The 22,503-nt window shown below is 39.7% G+C and overlaps 1 protein-coding gene across 16 annotated transcripts in view; it reads right to left on the bottom strand.

The window, feature by feature from the left end:
- MAGI2 (membrane associated guanylate kinase, WW and PDZ domain containing 2) overlaps positions 1-22,503 on the bottom strand; it is a 738,716-nt gene that overhangs the window by 14,560 nt on the left and 701,653 nt on the right. For 12 of the 16 annotated variants that reach the window (XM_061467333.1, XM_061467318.1, XM_061467323.1 and 9 more), the window contains one exon: positions 8,720-8,858. In XM_061467333.1, coding sequence (XP_061323317.1) covers positions 8,720-8,858 — 139 coding nt within the window. Of the gene's footprint in view, positions 1-2,788; positions 2,900-8,719; positions 8,859-22,503 lie in introns of all 16 variants that reach the window. The other 4 variants (XM_061467328.1, XM_061467330.1, XM_061467332.1 and 1 more) reach the window with 2 other exon arrangements.

The following is a 22,503-nucleotide window of genomic DNA, read 5'->3' as shown; positions in this document are numbered from 1 at the left end:
AGCTGCTACGTATTTATGAAATACTAACAGGTTTGTAAAGCAAATTTTAATATTCAATTTTTTACCCATAGCAATAAAGCAGCTAGAACCTTTGGGAGCCCATATTCATATTGCCTGATGTTTTTAGACTAATATTATTAACCAGTATATTGATTCCATTGATTCATTTGGTTAGCCTGCCTTTTTTTTTCCCCTTTTGCATACCACAAGCTCCTGAAATTAAGTTGATATTGCTAGAAATAAGAAGGTGGCATTGGAAATGCAGCAGGAATATGAATGAATGCATTTCCACCAAGGTGGTCACAGAAATAACGGCTACTTTTCCAAAATGGCTATTGATTTTTGCTCTCACATCAGAGGAATGATGGATGGGGTAGTTCAGGTTTCAATTAACACCCAACCTCAGCTCTAGGGATTTATAAAATGAGCACTGAAAATAGAATGAATTGGATTATCTGATCAGTACTCTGGACAGGTAGGAGTATCTGGCTTAAATGTATAGACCAAGATGATTTAGCCATTTATTAGACAAACATAAAAGCTTCAGCATACTGAGTTAAAGAACTAGAAACATGCAGTTTGCACCTGACTGAAGATTTCTGAAGGATTTAACTGTATTCAAACAATGAATTCACAGTATAAGCTCTAAATTTTTCATCTATTTTTGCACATATAAATGCAGGGGTCACTAGTAAGGGCTACCAAACCCACGGTACATGAAAGCATTGGATTTTATCACTGGATGTACTTTCTAAACCATCTTCTAGCATCTGCACTTCTCCTGTGCTATATCTAACTTTATGTAGGCCTGCTGATCATCTCCCATAAGTGATTACTTATACAAAATGGAACAATTCCTGCGGGAGAAATGCAGGCTGTGATACGATGTTACGGTAGGGGCCTAAGGCATTCTAGAATGGTTAATGTATCTGCTCTGCCTCAGGAAATTTGACTTTAACTTGGTCAGTACTCTAACAAATGGTAGCAGGGCCACAGTTTTGGTTGGGAAAAGCCCCACTGCAAAACTGGTTCTTTGTGAAAATCCTTCTCCTCAAAACTCTTTCATTAAAAACATGTGAAATGGAAACATTTTATAACACATATATTTTCTTTTGACCTGATATGACTTGTTTACCAACTAAGTATTTCAGTTTTGGTGTTGACACAAGCTAAATTGCTTTTGATTTTCTTTATACATTTTACTATGAAAAAAAATCTGTCCTCATACTTGCTGCCAAATAAATAATCAGAACCATTCACAGCTGAGTGACTGTGCAAAACTAACTTTAGCTGTATCTATAGAGGATTTACACTTCTACTTATTTCAGGAAAAAAAGACTTATTTCCTGTGTCATTATGCTATAGGAGGAAAAATAAAGTTAAGGCATAGAAAGTTGTGGAGATACAGATTTTTTTTATATATATATATATAAAACACTTGTGGTAGAACTGCAGTTCACTGAACTTCCTAAGTTTGACAACTGGGACTTGCAAAATGGTCCAAATATCAGTCCAAATTTTTAACCTCATGATCTCTGAATGACCTCTAGTGAAGAACACAAAGCAGAAGTAAGGTGGGAATGAAAGGAATAGTGCAATTCAGATTTCTACACAATGAAGGAACTTTTTTGTCGCTAGGTCTCCGATGGTAACATACATACTTGAACTACATGGGTACAATATCAAATGGCCTCTACATGTGTCCAGCTCTGCACTAGCAAAGTATAGGGACATGTCTGTGTTCAAACATTTCTTATATATAGACACAAATTGGAAACAGGCTGTAACTGGAAACACATATAAGCAATTGATTAGATTATTCAGATTTGCATGCACAAGACTGTTAACTTTAGCACAGCTTAATGCCTGGGTGCTGGGGGCAGGAATACTGTGGGCTTCACACTGGAGGAGCTGCTTGAAGCTCATAGGCTAAGAGGATACTTTTGGGTATAACTTGCTTGCTACTTCCAATCTGCCTACTTAAAAAGTGTGGGACTGGCTTTAGAACTTTAGCAAATATGTACTACAATAAATACTACATTGTGCAAAGTCAATAGCAGACAGACTGGATGCACCTGAACACTTCTGTGATGGCAGAATAAAAGTTTAAAAAAAAATAAAAAAGGCAAAAATAAGTTTTTCTTCTCCTTTGCTTTCCAGGTATCATTTCTGTGCCATGACTCTGTATTACAAATTTGATGTATCTAAACAATCTGTGCAGTTGGATCTGATTTATGAAGAAAACAGCTTGAAATCAAGTGCAAAGTGCTATGTGTAATTCAGCATAACCACTGAGTTTAAAAAACTAATATCTCCTTGCAGCATGTTCCAAAAAGTCTTCAATTTTACGTTATTTCTTCAAGAGGCTGCGCATGAACATCATTTGTGATCAGCATCTAAATTCCACCTTCCCGTTGCTAATATCTTTCCAAGCCAAGTACCATAAGGAAGAGGGAAATTCTGGCTTTGATTCTCAAATTTTTAAGATTTTCTACCTGAAAAGTCATACTCAGAGGATAAGTTTTTGTCATGAGAAAAATTAGATTTGGCAGACCTCTGGCTGTGTTTCTGTAGTAGCAGCAGTGCAACATGAAGAAACAGTTATTTGGATATTAAAAGACATTTGTAAAATGCATAGCTGCTTTCTTAGCTAAGATAATTGGTTATGAAAGAAAAGTCGAGTACTGTAGAAACTATTAAGTGAGCTAGAATGCAAGAGAAAGTTGCACAACAGTTGTGAGAAACAAAAGAGTATTAGAAAGATAATATACATGCAGAGTTTACAAACCGTGTCTTTAGGGTGGCCCAATAAGTAGAAATATGGGGACCCATGCTTGTCACTTTTCATGCACATGGAGAGACTGGAAGGTACCATTCCTAAAGGAAGGGGAGGAACAGCCTAGGACCAATCATTAGAATTAACAGAACCAGTGACATACAGATATTTTACTATTGTTAGAGCAGAGAATTCTTAGTAAGTTTAGAACAACTTAGTAAAACATGTTACAGGAATGAAGTATTTCTGTAAAGCTAAGACAAATAAGCATGCTGTAAGTCTAAATATTAGTGAATGACTGAAACTACTGTGCATATATATATTCAGGACGTAGGATCACCTGGGCTACAGATGTGGAGTACATCTTGAGGTGCTTGCTGAAGGAGTCATAAAAAAATCAAAAGTAAAGGGCAGAATTGTGCCCATTTATTTGTATGAAAAATCCTTGTATTGGTATCAACTCTGACATTTTTTGGTTTTGTTGGTGGGATAGTGCTGAAACACGAGCTCGGAGTTTCTTCAAGCCCCTTCAAAAATGACTTACTACTAAGTAACTAATAGCTTTTATCTGTTAACTAGCAATTACTTTATGTATACTGAAACTTCACTTTTTGCATACAGAAATCTTCCCCCCTAACACAGCCAAAACTGAACCTAAAACTCTAGTTCTGTAAATTCACCCAAATGTCATGAACCCATGGGGTGAGTTTTGTACACAATTTAGTGTTGTGTGAAGCAACAGAGGTTTAAAAAATGCACAACCCCAAGACATGTCTTATAATGAAGTCAAACAAGGCTGGAGAGAGAGGGAAAGAACCACTGTTGTGTAAATCCATAAAGCATCAACCAACCCCCATGACACCAATTCCTTGTTCACCAAACCTCAGTGATCCTGGTTCTTGTGGTTCTGCCTGTGTTAGCATCACAGTATGACCTAACACACTCAGGGACAGATCCAGATTTCCAAAATAGGACAATGGAAAAGTTTTCCAAGATTTCAGTATGAAACTGGCTGGAGTTTCTAAAACTTACACCTTTCTGCAGGAGCTCTTAAGCAACTTTAAGTGAAAAACTCCCCAACTTGACAGAAGGGATGATTTTGAAGTCCTGCTGTGAAAGGAGGAAGGAAACCTAATTAGTTTTCTCCTACATGTTACTCAGAGGTGAAACTCAGTGTTTGTGCTCCCTCTGCAGTGTCAGACAGAAAGCATTTGGGGCAAGAGGTTGTGCCTTGCTGGAGGAATGGAGTCTGCCTACAAGTGCCAACTGTGCCTCAGCCTCCTCCACCTTTACACCCTGTTTGCAATTATTTCATTTTATGTTTAATTGCTCTCACATACTTCTAGGAACTTATATATTGTAATGTAGCTTTTTAGTAATGAAAGCTCCAGTTATGAAAGGCTAGGAACAGTAAAACAGAAGCAGCAATCTGCAGGACTGCTGGGACTGAGAATGAAACATCCCAGGCTTTCCTAGGGACCTTCCTACACAGGTATTTAGAGAAAGCAGTGGTTGTTCTTATAAAAAGCTGTGGCTTCCTGGGGCTGATCCATCATTAGAATTAACTTGCTTCTTGCAGAACTCATTGCTGGATGGAGAGGCTGTGATTTGTTAGTTTTACTTAATATTTAATGTTACTATTTTGGGATTTTGTGAGCAGTTTTGCCTTTAGGGATGGATGCTTCTTCATCCTAATGTTTGGCTGTGCAATGTATGTGTCCTTCTCATGGTGCTTATATAGCTATGACTATGTTCTGAAATACATGAGCATCTGTAACTAGGCTTCCACAGTGTGAGCGGAGAGTTTTAGAAGTACTGCGCACCCTGTAGCTCCTGCAGAAGTCCGGAACCTTGCAGGTTACACTGGGAATTAGGCAGCTGTTGCAAAAAAAATCTTGGTCTGTCATCCTACTCAAATCGTGTTTAATGCCAGTCTGAGAAGTGCTCCGTGCTACAGTGATGACTGTGGGCTGTGGCCTGTGACATGTATGAAACCTCAAGCTCCCTCCAGCCAGGCTCCCTGAGCAATAAGTACTTTCTGTACTTTTAGTCTTTTTTGCACAGTAATAAGATTTCTTGCTATGACTTGGTTCTTTGGAGAACACAGCAGACTATTTCCTGTGAATCATGATGCTGATGTTCTTTGGGTTTCAATGAGCTGTGATAATTCCCCTTCAGTGGAAGCACAGCTCCTCTGGCTATCCTTATCCTCAGCAAACATGTTCTGATATGCTGGGTGATAAAACATCTGTTTTCTAAGCTTCTTCTGTTACACCCTGCTGTGAAATCAGCTATCGTTTTGGAGCATTAATCATATCTGTGCTCTTTCCCATATATTCTGATGTTGCCTTGCATGGTATGAGGGGATTTCTCCCTCTGAAGTGCTTTGGGGTCTTTGGCATTTATTTTCAAGCAAAATCAGCAGCTGGAGTTGAGGTAAAGGATGCATTTGCAACACACTTTATTTCTTCCCCTCGGTTTGCATAGTGCTTTAGCTCAGCCAGAATTTTCTGAGATGTTCTTGCAGGGACAGATTTCCAGGCATGGAAATCAGCACAGCCTGACATAACTCATTCAGGAGATTTACATCCTCCCAGGAGCTTGTTCTTTGTTTCTTCACTGAGTGCTTTCTTCTTTTCAATACATATTCTTTTCTTTCACTGATCACTTTCTTACTATTGATGATTTTTTCTTAACACTGCTTTTACTTATGTCAATCACATCACCAAACAGTGATATTTCTTGCAATTAAATATGGACCGTCATATTTGGTACTAACAGAAACATAGCTCTGGAACTGAAAAAGCATTGATCATATTGTACAAGAAAAATGAAGAAGTTGAGGATGGAGAGACAATAATGTGACAGTTTTTTGCTGGTCGGTTTTAGGTCATTCTAGCTAAGATTCCTTCTTTTTAACACTGTGAGTCTGACCACCACTGCTGCTGGAAAGGTCTTTAAACACAGCATTACTACAAGTGACTTGGGATGTCCCTGACCATTTTGCTTGTCAGAGACTTGAGAGACAATATCCAGGAGAGGACCATGGTACACATGTTCTGTGTTTATATTTCTCTCTAGGCTTCTGCTATACACCACCATTGCAAGCCAGACACCAGCTCAGTCCTCTAGCCTCGCATTTTTATACTTGACTAAATCTTATTTCCCACTCATGGTCTCCGGAGCTGAACCCTAATGAGAATAAGAAATATTTCTGACATGTGCTTGGTAAAAAAAAAAAATTAATCCAACCCCCCTCCCCCCCCCCCCCCAAAAAAAAAAAAAGATTATTTCAGTCAAAAAACAGCTAATTAGAATTGTTACACCTAAACCGTGCAATTCTAGTGGGAAGAAGAGGGAACTAAGTATTGACTAGTGTATCTGCTGTCCTCAGGACCACTTTGTCCTCAGCTTACTGCCACAATCTTCTCTGCATTCAGTTTCTCATTTGGAAAGTATGTTCTTTCTGGGGGTCTCTGTCATTAATACTCTGACACATGCGAGATCTGGCCTTCTCAAGACATGCCCTTTGGTTTTAATTGTTTCTGCTTGTTAATTTCTGTTTTTAATTTCCCAAGCATCCTGCTGTTGGTTTTATGTGCACCTTTTGTTTATTCTTAGAGTATTTCTCACTGCTTTGGGAAATGACTTAGGGAGGACTTTAATATCTGAGTTAATTTCAACAGGTATCTTCTTATTTTGCTTCCATTCCGCCTGCAGCCTGGATACAGCACTAACATTTCTCTGCCTGTGCAATAACACTCTGCCTATGTTATCCTTTGCCATGATGTTATCCTTTGTTGTGATGTTTTCTGTAGGTTATGTGTACAAAGTACACATGTGTGCAAAGTATCTCATGAACACTTTTACTGCTGTTTCTGTACAGTAGGACAACACAGCTTTCAAGCACAGTCAGTTCTCCTCTTGTACGGAGGTGTAAGCTGGGGATGCAGCTAGGAAATGATCTTATTAAACAGTGCTTCTTTGTAGCAGCTTTTATTTCACAGTAATCTGCATTTTTACACAACTAATGCTAAGCATTCTAAGTGGAGAGCATAGCTGTAAACAGTCCTGTGAAGTCATCTTGTTTCTTTCTGTTAGCAGTATAGAATGTGTGCAGATTTGTAGTGGTTTATCTGCATTTTCTACTCATATTCTTCTGGGGAAGGGAAGGCTGGTGACATTTACCCCTTTCGAGAGATATCTTTTCCCAAAACAATGCTATTTACACTAAACTTTTTCTTACATCTATTTACATTTTCTTACAATTCTGGAATAAGGTACAGATTTATAAGATTTATTTTGGATTTTTCATAAACCTAGATGTAAGTGCCATCCAGAACTGGGATCTTAAGAAAGTCAGATTTGGAATGGGTCTGAACTGCAATCAATTCCTTGCTCATAACAGCCTCCTGTGAACCCCTCTTAGATTAAACTTTTCTGAGGAACCAGAGAACTGCTGGTATATAGTTCTGCTATTTGAGAAGGATTATAACCACTATAGCAGTCCAGGACTTTTATTTGTTCTTTCATTAAAATGGATGTACCTCTCCCTTACAACAGTGTTGAGGAGGTGATCTGAATCTCTATTGGAGGTCCCTCTGGAAGGATTATGTACTGGTTAAAGCTGGTATTAAATGTCTTAGGACTGATTTATCATAATCTCTAAAAGGCATTTTGGCTTTGCTCCTACTCACCAAAAGTATAACTCACTAACTTTATCACCAGATGAGTGGGCTAGGGCCCATCTTGCTGCCCTTATTCAAAAGGTCTTGAAAGCTGGAAACGAATGCTGCATACACTATCCCGAGTATTGCCTCAGAATTGGCTCTAGTTTAGGTAAGAATATGGTGCAATTGCCATATATACTGACATCTAGCAAAGTGCTGACTTTCAGTGGAGCTGACTTCAATGTCTCTAAGAAGGTAATGAATTTCTGTTGCTAACAAAGACTGATCTGAACCTTCAGTTAAGCCTAAGTATTACTCTGAAATTTCATATGCTACTGCAACTTCTGATTCTAATGGGAAATGATGCTGGAACATCGAAAGTAACAACACTAGAAAAGTTTAATAGAGTTTTGGATCTCGTAGCATAAAGAAATCATGGAATTTTCATTTCCTGCGAGATTTCAGGCGCAGCTGTGCACGTCACAGAACTTATGTAAATATATGACATTGTCACACCATACTCTACAGTAAGCCCTGATTTCAATTTTTAAAAAGGGCTTTTTGTCTTTGAAATTACCTTTGGATAATTTATTTTTACTTCTTGTCATTTCAGTAGTGAAAGAAGGCCTCTATACTGTCTACATGACTCACATTTTTTAAATACTCAAAAAAGTCTCAGAAGTCCCTCTGAAACAAAACATGAGAAGAATGGATTCCTCTTTCTCACCACAATGAGCAAAGTCTCCTTTTTTATTCAGAGTTGTCTTCTACTTGATCATCTGTGTATATTGTCAGAGATAATGTAACGAGTGAGGTTGTCAAAGAAGAAAGTATGCTCTTGTTAATGCTTTGACTTTAAACCTGAGCCACTCAATTGCATGGTAACGGGACCATCTGCTGCGATTCAAAATGTGCAGAGAAGTACCAACAGAGGAAGAAGAGAAAAGTTTATGGTCAAATCAGGAACTCCCAGCACACTCAGAGATGTCCCCTAAAGCGTTCAAAGTGCTTCCTCCAATGCACATCTTCTAAGCCATTGCCTGTGTCAGGAGGGCAGCAGACGACAGTGATGTACACACATATGGTTTTGAGCCAAGAAAATACTTAAATGTGTATAAGTTCACCTCGACTCAGGTAAGCACTTAAACCCATAGCTAATATGCCCCAGGACATTACAATATATAAATATCTGCAACTGCTACTTAACTCAAAAGCAGTAGAATTAATTCATAGAGGTTCATGCACATTGAAAAATGTAAAGATGAAAACCCACCATATTCTGGGACCTGTCCTGTTCCACGTTTCAACAACAGTCGCACTCTCCTGCCACCAGACTTGATTAGCTCTATTGCTCTGGCATGTGTCATGTCCCTTGTGCTTTCTCCATTGATTTCAATTATTTGATCTCCTACCTGTCAGGTAAGAAGAACATTGAGTCAGACAGAATTGCAGTAAAATGAGCATTTCAGAAATAGACATATTCAATGGATCACAGGTTACTTGAATGACAGACAGACACATCAAGGTAAATTTGTTCCTGTCTGTCTGAGGGATATTACTGGCAGATTAAATAACCTCCAAAGTGGATTCTGAATGTGGTATATCAAATGCTGCTCATCTTGTGCTGAAATCAGTGTAATGCATTTATCACTTGACTCATGTCTTTCTCACATAAAAGATTTTGTTTTGAATTGCTTGATGTGTTGGAGTCACTGGAAACATTATCTGTGCTACACCTTAACTGCCAGTGTTGTTTGGCCCCGAGAAGACCTTTGTTGAATATAACTTGCTTTTTTTATAGAGAAAAGAGAGGTTCAAAGCACAAAGATCCATCATTTCACAGAATAACAGAATCATTAGAGTTGGAAGCAACCTCTGGAGATCATTCAGTCCAAACTCCCTGCCAAGGCAGGGCCACCTAGAGCAGGTTACACAGGATGGTGTCCAGGTGAATTTTGAATGTCTCCAGAGAGGGAGATTTCACAACCCCCTGGGTAGCCTGTTGCCATGCTCTGCCTCAACGTAAAGAAGTTCTTCCTCATGCTGAGGTGAAACTTCTTGTGTTTTAGTTTATGGCCACTGCTCCTCATCCTGGAGCTGGGCACTACTGAAAATAGTCTGACACCATCTTCCTGGCACCTGCCTTTGAGATGTTTATATGCACTGAGATCCCCTCTCAGTCTTCTCTTCTCTAGACTGAACAGGCCCAGCTCCCACAATCTCTTCTCACAAGAGAGATGCTCCAGACCCCCGATCATCCCTGCGGCCCTCCACTGGACCCTCTCCAGTAGCTCCTTGTCTGTCTTGTACTGAGGAGCCCAGAACTGGATACAATACTCCAGATGTGGCCTCATCAGGGTTGAGTAGAGAAGGAGCATCATGTCCCTGGACTTGTTGCACCCAGGGTACTTGTCCTGGGTTTAGCAGTAGCAGTCAGTATTTCTCCTTCTTGGCAACTGGTGCAGCGTTGTGTTTTGACTTTCAGCCTGGGAACAGTGCTGATAACACCGATGTTTTTAGTTGCTGTTCGGTAATGTTTACCCTGACCAAGGACTTTGTGAGTCTCATGCTCTGCCAGGGAGGAGGGGAAGCTGGGAGGAAGCAGAGACAGGACACCTGACCCAAACTGACCAAAGAGGTATTCCATACCACAGCACGTCATGCCCAGGGAGGTAACTGGGAGGGATCTGGAAGGGCATAGGTTCTTCTGGGTCAGGCTCATTTCAACGGGTGGTATCGTATTCTCTTCCCTTGTTATCTTCTCTTATCATTATTATCATTGGTGGTAGCAGCAGTGGTTTGTGTTATACCTTAGTTACGGGACCATTCTTATCTCAATCCGTGGGAGTTACATTCTTTCGATTCTCCTTCCCATCCCTCCGGGAGCAGGGGGAGGGCAAAAAAGGAGGGCAAGAAGAGGGGGAGTGAGTGAATGAGCTGCCTGACTGGTTTTAAACCACGACAGTACTGTTGTCCCTCCTGGCCTCAAGGCCACAATGCCAGCAAATAGTCATCATACACCAGTACTCCCAGGTCCTTCTCAGCTGAACTGCTCTCTAGCAGAGAGAATCATTTGAATATCCGTATCTTGGTAATAAAGTTTCACACCAAAGTAAGGACAGTGCTATGGCACAGGACATGCATGAGTTCTTAGAAGAGTGTGCTTTGAACTATTTAGCCACAGAAAAAGTAAGCACAGCCCCTGGCTGAGCTGTCTAGTTAGAGCAGCCAACTCCAGTTAGAGCAGCTCTGAATATAGATTTCTGCCACTCATCTCCTGCCTGGCTTTTCAGTCAGAGTTAGCTTCATTACTATTTTTCCACCTCTGTTTCTCCAGCTATAAAATGGGGCAGTGGTGTCTGCATCTACCATCCACCCCAATCTCCCTCCCAGCTTTGTCTCCTGCTGGGTTGTTTTGGTTTTGCTCTTCTCTCCATGAGAAGAGCTGGCTTTCAACACTGGAAACCTTCTCCATGACTAGGGGAGTTGTTGCTTTTTTGCGGTGCCTGGTCCCCATGGCAGACAGCACACGTAGGAAGTGGCAGCTGTACAGCTTGCTTGGTATTGCAATGTCACAGCTGCCACTTATCTTGTGAGAGAGTTAAACAAGCAATACGGGGAGGTGATATGTGAACCTCTCAGCAGCAGCACCATAGCCTTTGGAGCTGATGTTTTGCAGCTGCCTTGCAGAAGCCTCTCAGCCCCTTTGGATGGGTGACCCAGGTGAAGCCCAGCTTTAGAGCTGATCTCCTGGTGCTGATGGAGGTGCAGGTCCAAGTGATGGGCATCCAAGAGGGGTGTGGAAGGGTCTCAGGTGAGTGGGTTCAGCAAGCCTGTTTATCAGTGCCAGAAGAGCACATCTGCTTGGCAGGATCACACCTGCCTCAGTCTGCATCTCACCATGTGTATCAGCTACACTAAAATAACAATGCCTGTACATCCTAGAGAGGGTTTTAAGGAGGCTAAGCAGATTTCAAGATGATGGGCACTTCTTTTTCCTCTTACAAGCCCATCTTGACAAAACCAGCTCTTAGCTGGCCTTGGACATTGAAAAGTTTTCTGTTTTGTATGTTTTCTTTGCTACAATTGTGTTTCTGTCAACTAAAATTGTAATCCTTCAGAGCTTCCCTTCCTTCCCAAGTTTGAAATATAGCATTTACCAAATAAGTGTGCATAATATGGAATGTCAACAAGAGTCCTAGCTTTAAAGAAAACTGGAGGGGATGTCAAGAAGTTATCTTGTCCCTGCTTTTGTTCAGAGACAGAAAGAATGCTACTAAAAGCCCTATGGTAGCATTTCTCAGTAGGAGCTCATACCTTCTCAATAGGAGTTGCCGCTTATTTTAAGAACTCCACCAGGATCCTGTATGCAATCTATGCCGGTACTTAACTAAAAAGCCATTGATCCGAATAAAACCTTTCAGCCTAGGTATCGCACTTTGTAAATGCTGTAGACTGAGCAGTGTGGGAAAAACATCAGGATTATTTCATGCAAAAGGGCTTATTTTTGCAGTGTGAATTTCTTCCTTAGAGGATTTTCTCTGTTAGAAAGAATACATTTGGTTATACCATGCAATAAGGATTTTTAGATACTTCTGATGGCCTCCAGGCTACAGTGACACACAGCACAGGAGCCCTATGCGTTATGGAGAGGTGTCACCCCGGTTTGGCCATGTGAGGCTGTCTGCATCACCTTGAGTTTTGGAGTGGCCAGTAGGATTGTAGGTAGTTCACACAGACCGAAAAATGGAAAAATCTCTCTGATGCCTTGTGTAACACAGACAGAAGATAGATACATAGCATCCCCACAAGGATACCGGTCAAGCCAAATGCAGACAAAATTCAACCTGTTTGGAAAACATGTTTCTAAATGTCATGAAACAATTAAACCCTGTTAGAAATCCTATAAAAACAAGCCATGGACTATCCAGGCAATGTGACACGAAAAAGAGCTGTCTACCTTTGCAGAAGGTATTTAAAATGTTAGCATGTTCTGAGAGAAAAAGTGACAGATTAGATCAAATGAAGGAGGTGTTTTTAACGCTTCTTGATAAATGGCCTTTAAAACGAGTACTGACAAAAGCTGTGCATGGCACGTACAGTCCTTCAAATAAAATCCTCTGCACTCTGGAGGAGAAAGACAGAGATTTTAATACAGTATAATATGTAAAAAGGTTAAGTTAATGTCACATTTTTCCCTTGCCGTTTGCATTTCTTCTGTTCTCATTGGTCAATATGGAAGAACTCTCTTGTACTAATGTAACCTTTTCTGTATTTCAGTGGATTAAAATATTTTTTCTTCTCTCTGGGTGCAGCACGTAGCTGATTTGATACTTCCTTTTATTATAAAATCTTACATGCAAATAACCTGGGAAAGCTTAAGAAAGGCCATCATCTTGCTTATGTGCCTGAAGGAGAGAAGAGTTCTGCAAAAATTAGGTGCTCTGAAATTTACATCAGAAAGTGTGAGACCCCAGATAAAATGAACAGTTGCAAGAGCAGCGGTTTAACTGTGTTCCATCCATTTGAGTCTCGTGGCTGACTGATGTATGACTGAATTATACTGCCTTTGCAGCACAAGCTCAGCTCTGATTAGATAAGAAAAACAACAAGGAAAGGAAATGCTAGCCTGAGAAAACCTTTAATTAGTCTTTACACTCACACCTGGGAAATTCATACAAAGAGAAAACCTTGACTGAGGAGTGGTTGCCCATGTGTCTAGTAAAGTACAAAGTCCTGTTCTTATTTTTTCTGCATTTAAAAGTTTATAACTTCCCCTTCCCTCCCTTTACTGATGTAGCTTCTTTTATATGAGAGGATACCATGCTGCATGCTTTCTCTCTGTCCAGGCATTCAAATTTGCTTGTGCTCTTGCCTTTTCTATTATGGAATAGATTTTCAGTTATTGTGGGGCTATTTCTGGCTTTTTTAAAATACAGTGATTGTTTAAGAAGAGTGTAAGTATAACCACATCTGGAAGAAGAACCAAGGTGAGGCTACAAGTAATGGTTAGCATAGAAACAGGTCTGAAAAGAATATAATTCCTATTATACGGGATCCTTATTACTCTTTTTTTTCAGGATTAAAAGTAGATTCCTGCAGTTTTATACCACTGACATTTCTCTGTACTTCTCTCTGGATCCTTTCAAGTCTATCCACAGTCTCCAAATTGGAGGTATTGCTAAGGTGGGCAGTAGGCTGAACAGATCAGAAATACAACATTCTTCCCACGTGGAAGAAACACTTATTAATAACGTTCCCAGAATGAAACCTTTGCCTTTTTGTAACACATCAGATTTGCAACTCATGGTTAGCTTGGATTCCAGGATTATCCCCAGCTGTATTGGCTAGTCGGTTATCCCCCATTTCACATTGTACATCTGAATTCTCTGCCTTAAAGTGAGTGATTTTGACCGCTTTAGTTCATTCTGAAATCTAAGTAAATCCTTTTAAACCAACTAAACAATGATGTCTTGGCATCAGCAAATTTTATTTTATTATCTATCAGTAGGTCTCCAATTGTTAATGAAATTATCGAATCGAGCTGGTCTCATCCTAGGCCCCTCAGAAGCACACTTGTAATTTCACATCTGTAATTACTAATCAGGAGCAAACCATTCAGAGCAGCCTTTGAGAGGGATTATTTTCAGTTACAGTGATTCCACCTAGAATCTACCTCCCTGTTCTTTCCTGTACATTCTCCTTCCCCTTTTACCACAAAGAAATAAACATGAAAATCAGAAATAAGAAATTAAATTAGGCTGTTCTGGCAGGATTTGCTTTCCACAATTTACGTGTTGCTGGACGTTCTCAACTCTTTTGATAACTTGTCACAGATTATTTGAGAATGGAAGTCAAAGGAACTTTTCTTTATTATTCGGTTTTAAAAATACGGAATATGTTTTCCTTTCTTCAGTCTGCTACTAACCTTTTTCCTCCATGAATTCTTGGACATAATTACTAATAGTCTAGAAATTACCTTCTCTTAGGCATTGAGCATACACGAACATCAGCACATCCAGCACTCTTTTTTAAGCAGTTCTTTCTTTATTCTGATTTATATTAATTTCTCTTTGAATCTGATGTAAGTTTATGGTCCTTCTGAACATCTCACTGACGAGTGATACAAAGAAAGCACTGAATATTTCAGCTCTCTTCACATTCTCAGCAAACAATAGACCTTTTCCCATCCTTCATTTTTCTTTTAATATATTAAAGTTACTTTTTCTCGCTACCTTTTATACTTTCCTTGCAGACTGCTTGACAGTAATTCTGACACATTTGATCATCCCTCTGCATCTAGTGGGACATCAGCCACCTAACAGGTGTTGCAGCATCAAGCTTTGAATGTCTAAATCTTTTATTAGTGTGACCCTGTGGCATTAGCTCCTTTCATGCAAAGCGACACACTGGAATATTAGAGCATTGTTTTTAAGGCACATTTCAGCAAGCTGCCTTCTGTGGAGATATAAGGTTTGCAGATGAAACACCAAAATATTTTAAAAGATAAATCTCAATGTAGCAACATTATTGTTTTGTATGGCATTTAGGCTCTCTCTCATGTCACACTTCATGGACTTCACTTTTGTCAAGAAATTAACAGAAAAAACAGTTCCCCAGCTCTGGAGAGTTAGCCATCCCTAAAATACTACCTTCAGCTCCCATGCCATTCAGGCGCAGTTGTTTCATGACAGCCCAGAGTACTCATGCATCCTAATCAAGTTTTAAATCCACAAATACTAGGGAAAATGTTTAAGAGTGCAGCCCTTGAAGCCCCATATTTTAATCTCACGAAGCCACAGACCACCTTCAGCTTGTTGGCATAAACTTTAACTTGAAGGTGTCGTGTTGTTACATGGGATTTGTGCGTGGAGCTGCAATGAATGTGTCCCTTTGCAAGGCTGGCAGCTGCTTGGTAGCAAGTCATGCAAAACAAATGGATGGACCCCTTCCCACTCCCAACAGGCAGGCACTGCATGGGACACCCCCACAACTGGCATCAGCTCTGATTTGTAACCTTCCTGGCAGTCTTCAGCAAAGACCACAAACCCAGAGTGATGGAGCTCAGCACCCTTCAGACATTCTCACCAGTTTAAGGTTGAAGCATGTTGGCAAGCCAGCCTGGGAAGCTTGCACGGCTGCTGCCTGAGCTGTATTTGTTCTGCAGACACACGCTCTTTGCAGCTATGAATCTGGCAATTTTACACACATTAAATCTGCATTGTGTTTCTTTCTTCCTACAGAACATGGCCCTGGCTGAATTTCCATGCTGTTAGGACTAAATGCCTTCGCAAACTCAGTGGTTCTCCTCCTGACCTGATGGCATTTGATAAAGAGACTGCTCCTCTATTATATTCTTACAATATATAAACACAAAGTAAACATGGAATTCAACCCCCCCTTAATGTTTTAAAATTTGAATATTAATTATTTAAATTTAATTATGAAAGCAGTTTGTGTGCATGGGAAATGTCTCTTAAAAAAAAATCTGTTTCAGTTCAATTTAATCCAGACGCTCCATCCATGCGTAAGAACAACTGAGCTATAAAATTGGGCAGCACATTTTCTGTTAATAATGAGAAGATAATATTCCTCTGGAATGTTTAAGTGACATCACTATTGATAGGTTAATTAGAAAGAAAATTGTAAAGCTTCTCCAAATCATTAGAATAAAGTGCCTCTAGTACTTTGAGTTTATCTTCGGAGTCTTTGCTCTGGCCATATATTACAGTAATTATTACCTGTCTGGTTAAAAAAAGCCAACCATACATACAAACAGAATTTCAGAAACAGGCTAAATCAGAAGGAAATACATACAGTTTTAATGTAGCAAAGAGATTTTTCCTTGCTCAAATGTACATTTCAACTACTGATGATAGCCTTGGGTATGTTTGCCTCCCTCAGTGTGTAAGGAACAGTCTCTAAGCAGGTGTATAGTTACTGGTTGCACAAACTAAAATTAATTGTTCATGCACATTTTCATTCCATGTTAGATAGGGAAATCTAATGATAAAAGCAGCCTCAAATGATTTCTGCAGAGGGCACTGCTATCTGTCATTTTATTAATGCATTTTATAATTAAACCTCAGGAAAGAGACTAATTACACTTAATTCCTTTTATATGGGCATTCTATTTTTATAACAGAAACATTTTTTGCATATTATTTGTTGCTGTTGTAATTTTAATGAGTCCAAAAGGCTGAGAGATTGTCTGTACTTGAAGACTGAATAGTACGTTGGTGAATTTCCAAGTACTGTCAAGCCCTAATATCATTGCCTGGATTTAGGAACAGGCTGGATATCTGCTCTGCAAATTTCCTCAGAGCAGAGAATCTGTACTGCCTGGAAATCCCAGCTGTAATAAGTAGTCTGATGAAAGCCATGGGGTATTTCTAGTGTTAGACTCCCTTTGGTGAATTTTATACCGGAGCTTGGGTGTCTCAGTAAAGAGACATGGCATTTCTCTTTGGAGGAATTACACTAACATGTCCCATGCCACTTTTGAAGCAGCCACCCATGAAGGTTTAGTCACAAACTGTTTTTTTTTCTGTGGCCAACCAGCTGTTTAAGCATCTGTGGCTTCTTACCCTTGGAAATAACTGGGCCCTTTGCTCCCACAGAGATTCTCTCTTGCATCCTGCTCAAAAGGGGAGGGCACGTTGCAGGGAAGAGAAAGGCCATAGGACATGAGCTGAGCTGGTGCAGAGCAAGAAGTGGCTCTCACACCTTAGCAGGTGCTCTAGATGGTTTTTCTTTTCACTTTTTTGCCTTTTCTGGTGAGAGGCAGAAACATTAGAAGTGCTATTACAGAAAGAGCTTAGAAAGTGGAAGAAGTGCATGACTGAGTGTCTGCAGAGAATGGGGACTGTAGGAGAGAAATGGAGTTTGCAGTGGTGGGTGGCTAACAAAACAAAGTGGACTTCTGATACTACAGTAGACTTGATGCATTCTGCAACATTGCTGCAAAATAATCCACGTACATGTGAATGAAAGGTGTCAAAAAGAAAATTCATTATTTGAGTTACACTTTTTTTTTTTTTATATATAGAGCTAAGATGACTCTGTAGCATAATGTAATATTAAGAACATGTGCTACACCACTACATGGATGAGAAGCAGTAAAGGCTGTTAAGAAGGAAGAAGAAAATTTTCTGCTGTCTTCTTGATGGTCTCAGGCAGTTCCTATTAGGCAAAAGCAAGGCAAGTTCAAGATCTGACAAGCTGATTTTACAAATCCTACATAAAAGGCTGGGTATGGAGACTGCTTCATTCAAAGTTGCATCCAAACAGCTAAACTGAAAGAACATAAAGTCTGACTTTCGTGTTTTTAAACATAAAACCATGAGAAGTTTTGAGGAGGAAAGATGCTAAAATGTAAAATTTAAGAATATACTTTCAAACACACCAGAGGTGCAGAGCCTGTCAGAGAACTAAGATCCCAAAAGACAGTTTGGGCACAAGCTAGAAAAGACTACAGAAAATAGATTAATTCTTTGCCTCAATTCTTGTTAAACAGGAGGGCAGGGCAACTCCTGCAGAGATTCTGCTCATCACAGGGATTAGTCTGCAGAACGGATTCCAATGGCTAGGTCAGCGGCAAAGATTTTATAACAAACTGATGAAATGAATAGTAAGAAACCACCAGAAGTAGATGGATTTCATCCTCTACTTTAAAGGAATTTGGATATGAAGCTGCTGAACTAGTAGCTACAGGGTGTAATCCACTGCCTAAATCAGTAAATTGCTGAATAGCAGAGGAATGGGAAGTAGCAAGTGTGACATCATTCTTTAAGAATGGTCCTGGAAAGTAACCAAGTGAGTCTCATGTTCAATTGAGCAGGCGGAAGGAAGCAATAAGAATGGTGAGGGTTAGTTGGCACATGGATAATGATGATATAGTGGGTAGGGGTCAGTGTGGCTATTGCAGAGTGAAGCCATTCCTCACAGATGTATTGCAGGTCACTGGAACTCTCAGTGACTATATAGATAAATGTGTTCTGGTTAGTATACTGACACTTTCAGAAAGCTTTTAACAGCAAAGCTGTCAGGAAAGGCACCGCTGCGCGATGAGAATGAATAGGCTCTTCTAAGGAAGAGATTAAATTCTAGGAAAACAAAATGCTTTAAATAAGTGGTCAATTTTCACAATCAGAAGACCTTGCTATAGCGATTATTCTGTTCAGCATATTTGTATATGTCATTATGAAGAGGTTGAAGATTGGGGTGCTAAGATTTGCAGGCAAGACAATGCCATGCAGGAGTGCCAAAACTAAACTTAAAAGCTGTAACAAAATAGCACAATACTGCGTGTTAAAGCAGCAGGTGAAACTCAGCGCTGCTAAGTACAGTACATGTGGAAAATTGCATACACAATTACTCTAAATTAACCATCACCCCTGAAGAGACAGATCTCATAGTCCTTGTGGTTTGCTTGCTGAAAATGTCAGTACAGTCAAAAAATCAAACAGAATATTAACTGTTAGGGAAAGAATAGAGAATAAAGGAGAAGCCATCATTATGTCATTTAGGAGCACAAATATCTTGAAAACTGCAAATTGTTCTGGTGCTTCCACCTTCAAACAAATGCGATAGATTGAAAATGGTTCAGAGGAGACCAGTGACGCTGGGTGGGGTAAAGGACAAATCCCTTATGAGGCAAGATGAAATAGACCGGCAAACTTCAGTGGGAATAAGACAGGTATGACATAAGTCAATAGAATAAGGAATCATATGGAGAATGAGGAAGCAATCATAAAATTATTATGTTGTAGCTGCAAACAAAAAAAGGAACATTTTTTTCAAACAACACAAGCATTTAACTTTAGTATATCAGGAACGTCAACAGCATGAGCAAATTCAAATAAATGGTTAAAAATAGTTCTAGATACTAACTTTGAACATTCTAGCATTAAAAAAATCTGTACACTGCTGACTGCCAGTGGCTCGGATGTTGTTATACCCATTTCATACTTGTCCTACATTCCTTTCCTAAGCATCTTCTACTTGTCCTTTCTGGAGTGAGGATAGCAGGCTGGGTCGGCCAGAAGAATGGGTCTAATATCAGTATACTTTTACCTGCATAGGTGATCTCCCCAAGTTTCTACTTGTCCTATTGGTTTGGGTTTTACCAAACACACATAAGAGAGGCTGCCTCTGTCATTTCTGCTGCTGGTGTCAGTTCATTTGGCGTGTTCATTTTTTTTTCTAAAACTCCTAAGTCCTATTTTTTTTTAAGTTAGGGTTAATTAATTTGAAAAGCTTTATGAATCTTCTATAAAATACAGATTTAAATACAGTGCCTGCCTGCCCAATAAGTATTTTAGTCTTAATATTTCACACAACTATTTTTTGAAAGATTATTAACTCATTCTTTTTCACAGCTGGCTTGAAGGATTTTGCTATTAAGCGTAGAGACACAGGGATGCTTTGACAGCATTAAATTGAGTACATCTTTGCAAGAATGATGTTAACTACATGTGTGAGGGGAATGTTTTTTCTCCTTACTTTTCTGCAAACAAACTCACACACAAGTTTTTTTTGGGAAATGATGAATAAATAGTTCCCCTACAGTAAATTCACTCTTGATTTATTAAGCTTTTATACTGTCAAAATACATTTAGGATCCCTGAGGACCTCAGTTTGCATTTCTTTGTTGTGCAGACACAAGAATGTTGATCAGCTTCACATCTGATATACGTCTAAGCCAATATACTCTTCCCTGATTTCTGTCAATTACACTAACCCAGTACTGAGCTCCTCTTGCCACAGGCTGGCATACATGTTCATGTGCTCTAGCATTCCAGTTGGATTCCCAGAGTTCACATCAATCACACCTAGTCTCACTACAAGTGAGGCTGGACAGTGATGCATGTAGTAGGGAATTGGTGTGTGAATGACATTATCCCAAAGGGACATGCAATTTGGTGAGAAAGCGTAGCCAACATCTTCCTATACTGTTCAGATGGGTCACAAATCACAGAATAAATGGATGAGATTAAGAATATCTTTGCCTTTGTGCTCCATTGTAATGACATTGTTGACATTCACTGAACACTTACTATGAAGGTAAGATTTATATTGCTGCATAAAGTAATCCAGGTATGCCATAGATTTTAAGAGTACGTGATAGTTATGTAGAGAAGATTGGCTACTTACCTGAAATGAATCACTTTTTAGGCATTTGTCTTTCAGATGTGTGCATGAGACTTGCCAAACAGAGGCTGGTGGAGCACTGCATGCTCCTGGAGTATACTTCAGTCCCGTGTATGTGAGCATAATGTCAATATTTTATATCTAAATATTACTGACTTTTCAGTGGGGTTTCTGACAGCTTTCACTCATGTCAAGCATTCAACAGCTGCCTCGCTACTGCTCCCAGTACACCAAGCGGAGAAGACATCTTAGGACCACTGCTCCTTCCATCTTTATATTTGCTGGGATTGGAGTAAACTTGCAAGCAACATCTACTTTTTTCCAATATTCTGAACATGGGACTTCACTGGCTTTTAAGACCTAGAAATTTGCACGAGTGCCTCAGCAGTATAACTCAAAGTCTTCAGCTTTCTTTCTGATCCAAATAAGAGTCCAAAGTTTGCCATGGCAAAAATTAAAGATTATGCTGGTCAATCCTTGGTTCATTTTTGGATACAGCAATTGTCCTAAATGTTTGTAACAAGGTCATGACTGATCATGCCATTCTTGCCTTCTTCCCATTTCCTTGCTGCAGCTTTCTTGATTGAATAAAGAAATGTCTGTATCTGTCATCTGTTATCTCTATGACAGCCACTTGCCTCCTAGTTTTACTACTTTTTGCTCTTATCAACATCAAGCTGAGCTGAGTTGCTTCTTGCTTGATGTAGTTACTGACTGCAACCTCAAGTGTGTCCCACTGCAGATTGTAGGAAATAACCCTTCAATCTGGGGCTAATCAATGATGGAGCATTCTAAACAGATGCTCCATTCTTCATTAACAAGAAATCTAGGAGAGGCTCTATACCAGTGAGGACCTACTGCAAATCGTGGGGTCTGCATGGCTCTTAAAGACTTCCATTTACTGCCTCTGATAGGAAACAATCAGTCCTGTTGATGGTCAGTGCTTTTTATATTTATGCCTTTCCTTTGGCAATAGGACTACAAAAAGCTGAAATAAACCTGCAAAGACTCTGTTCTGGAGGGACTGATGAAATATAGCAGTAATGTGTGGAGAGTGGAATCACAAAGAATAGGAGTAGATATCTGTGTGTGAAGCTACAGAAACTGCATGTGAATTCTGGTACAAAATTTGGCCATGGAATGGGAAACTCATACAATATATGTGGCAGCCCAGCCATCTCTGCTTGGATTTTGTCTTTCAGAGATGCAAAACAACAGTTACTAAAAATACATTTTAAAAAGAGTGATGATACTTTACACATAATGATATGGACTTAAAAGAAGTGTGTGTGTAAGTTGTATTATGTTCAAGCTTCACACAAGGAATGATTCCTTAATTGGTAGAAACAGATGACTTTGATCCTTTTAAAACCTAGAAATCAAGGTCTGCTAAAAACAGATACAGTGATAAAGTGACTAGAGAAACAGCAAGCTAAATGTGTGCAACAAGCAACCAAGAAAGCTGAGATGGGAAAAAATGGTGAACACCATTATACCATACTGTATGGTATAAAAGCTTTTCCAGATACTGCAGGGGCATAATTAACTAAAGCTGCTCTGAACTTTGCCAGCTTTTCAGCTCTGCCTATCTATCCACTGAACCTACCACTTGCAAATAGCTCAAGTGATTTTGGGGTGCCTGACTTGAGATGTTTGGGAGTGTCCTGCTCCAGGGTGATAGGTTTATAGTCCCTTGTTAAACTTCAGTGTTATACAGCGTTTACAGCGCCCAGATAGCTGCCTACATATTGCCTATTCCTTTGAGAAGCCTGAAGAGTTAAGTCTTGATCCTAATTAATTTCCTCTGGGAGACATAGTTAGCAATAGCTCTACTGTTTAGAAGCCTGGACTCTTGTCTCCTGTGGCTCAAGGGAAGGCTTTAGTATCAGGGTGTGAGTTTCACAG

This window comes from Pezoporus flaviventris, unplaced genomic scaffold (genome assembly GCF_033815535.1).
Source record: "Pezoporus flaviventris isolate CSIRO_AGI_PZ_B2104156 unplaced genomic scaffold, CSIRO_AGI_Pfla_v1 ptg000045l, whole genome shotgun sequence".
NCBI lineage: Eukaryota > Metazoa > Chordata > Aves > Psittaciformes > Psittacidae > Pezoporus > Pezoporus flaviventris.
Note: the sequence above shows the minus strand (reverse complement) of the source record. Positions and strands in the feature narration are given on the sequence as shown.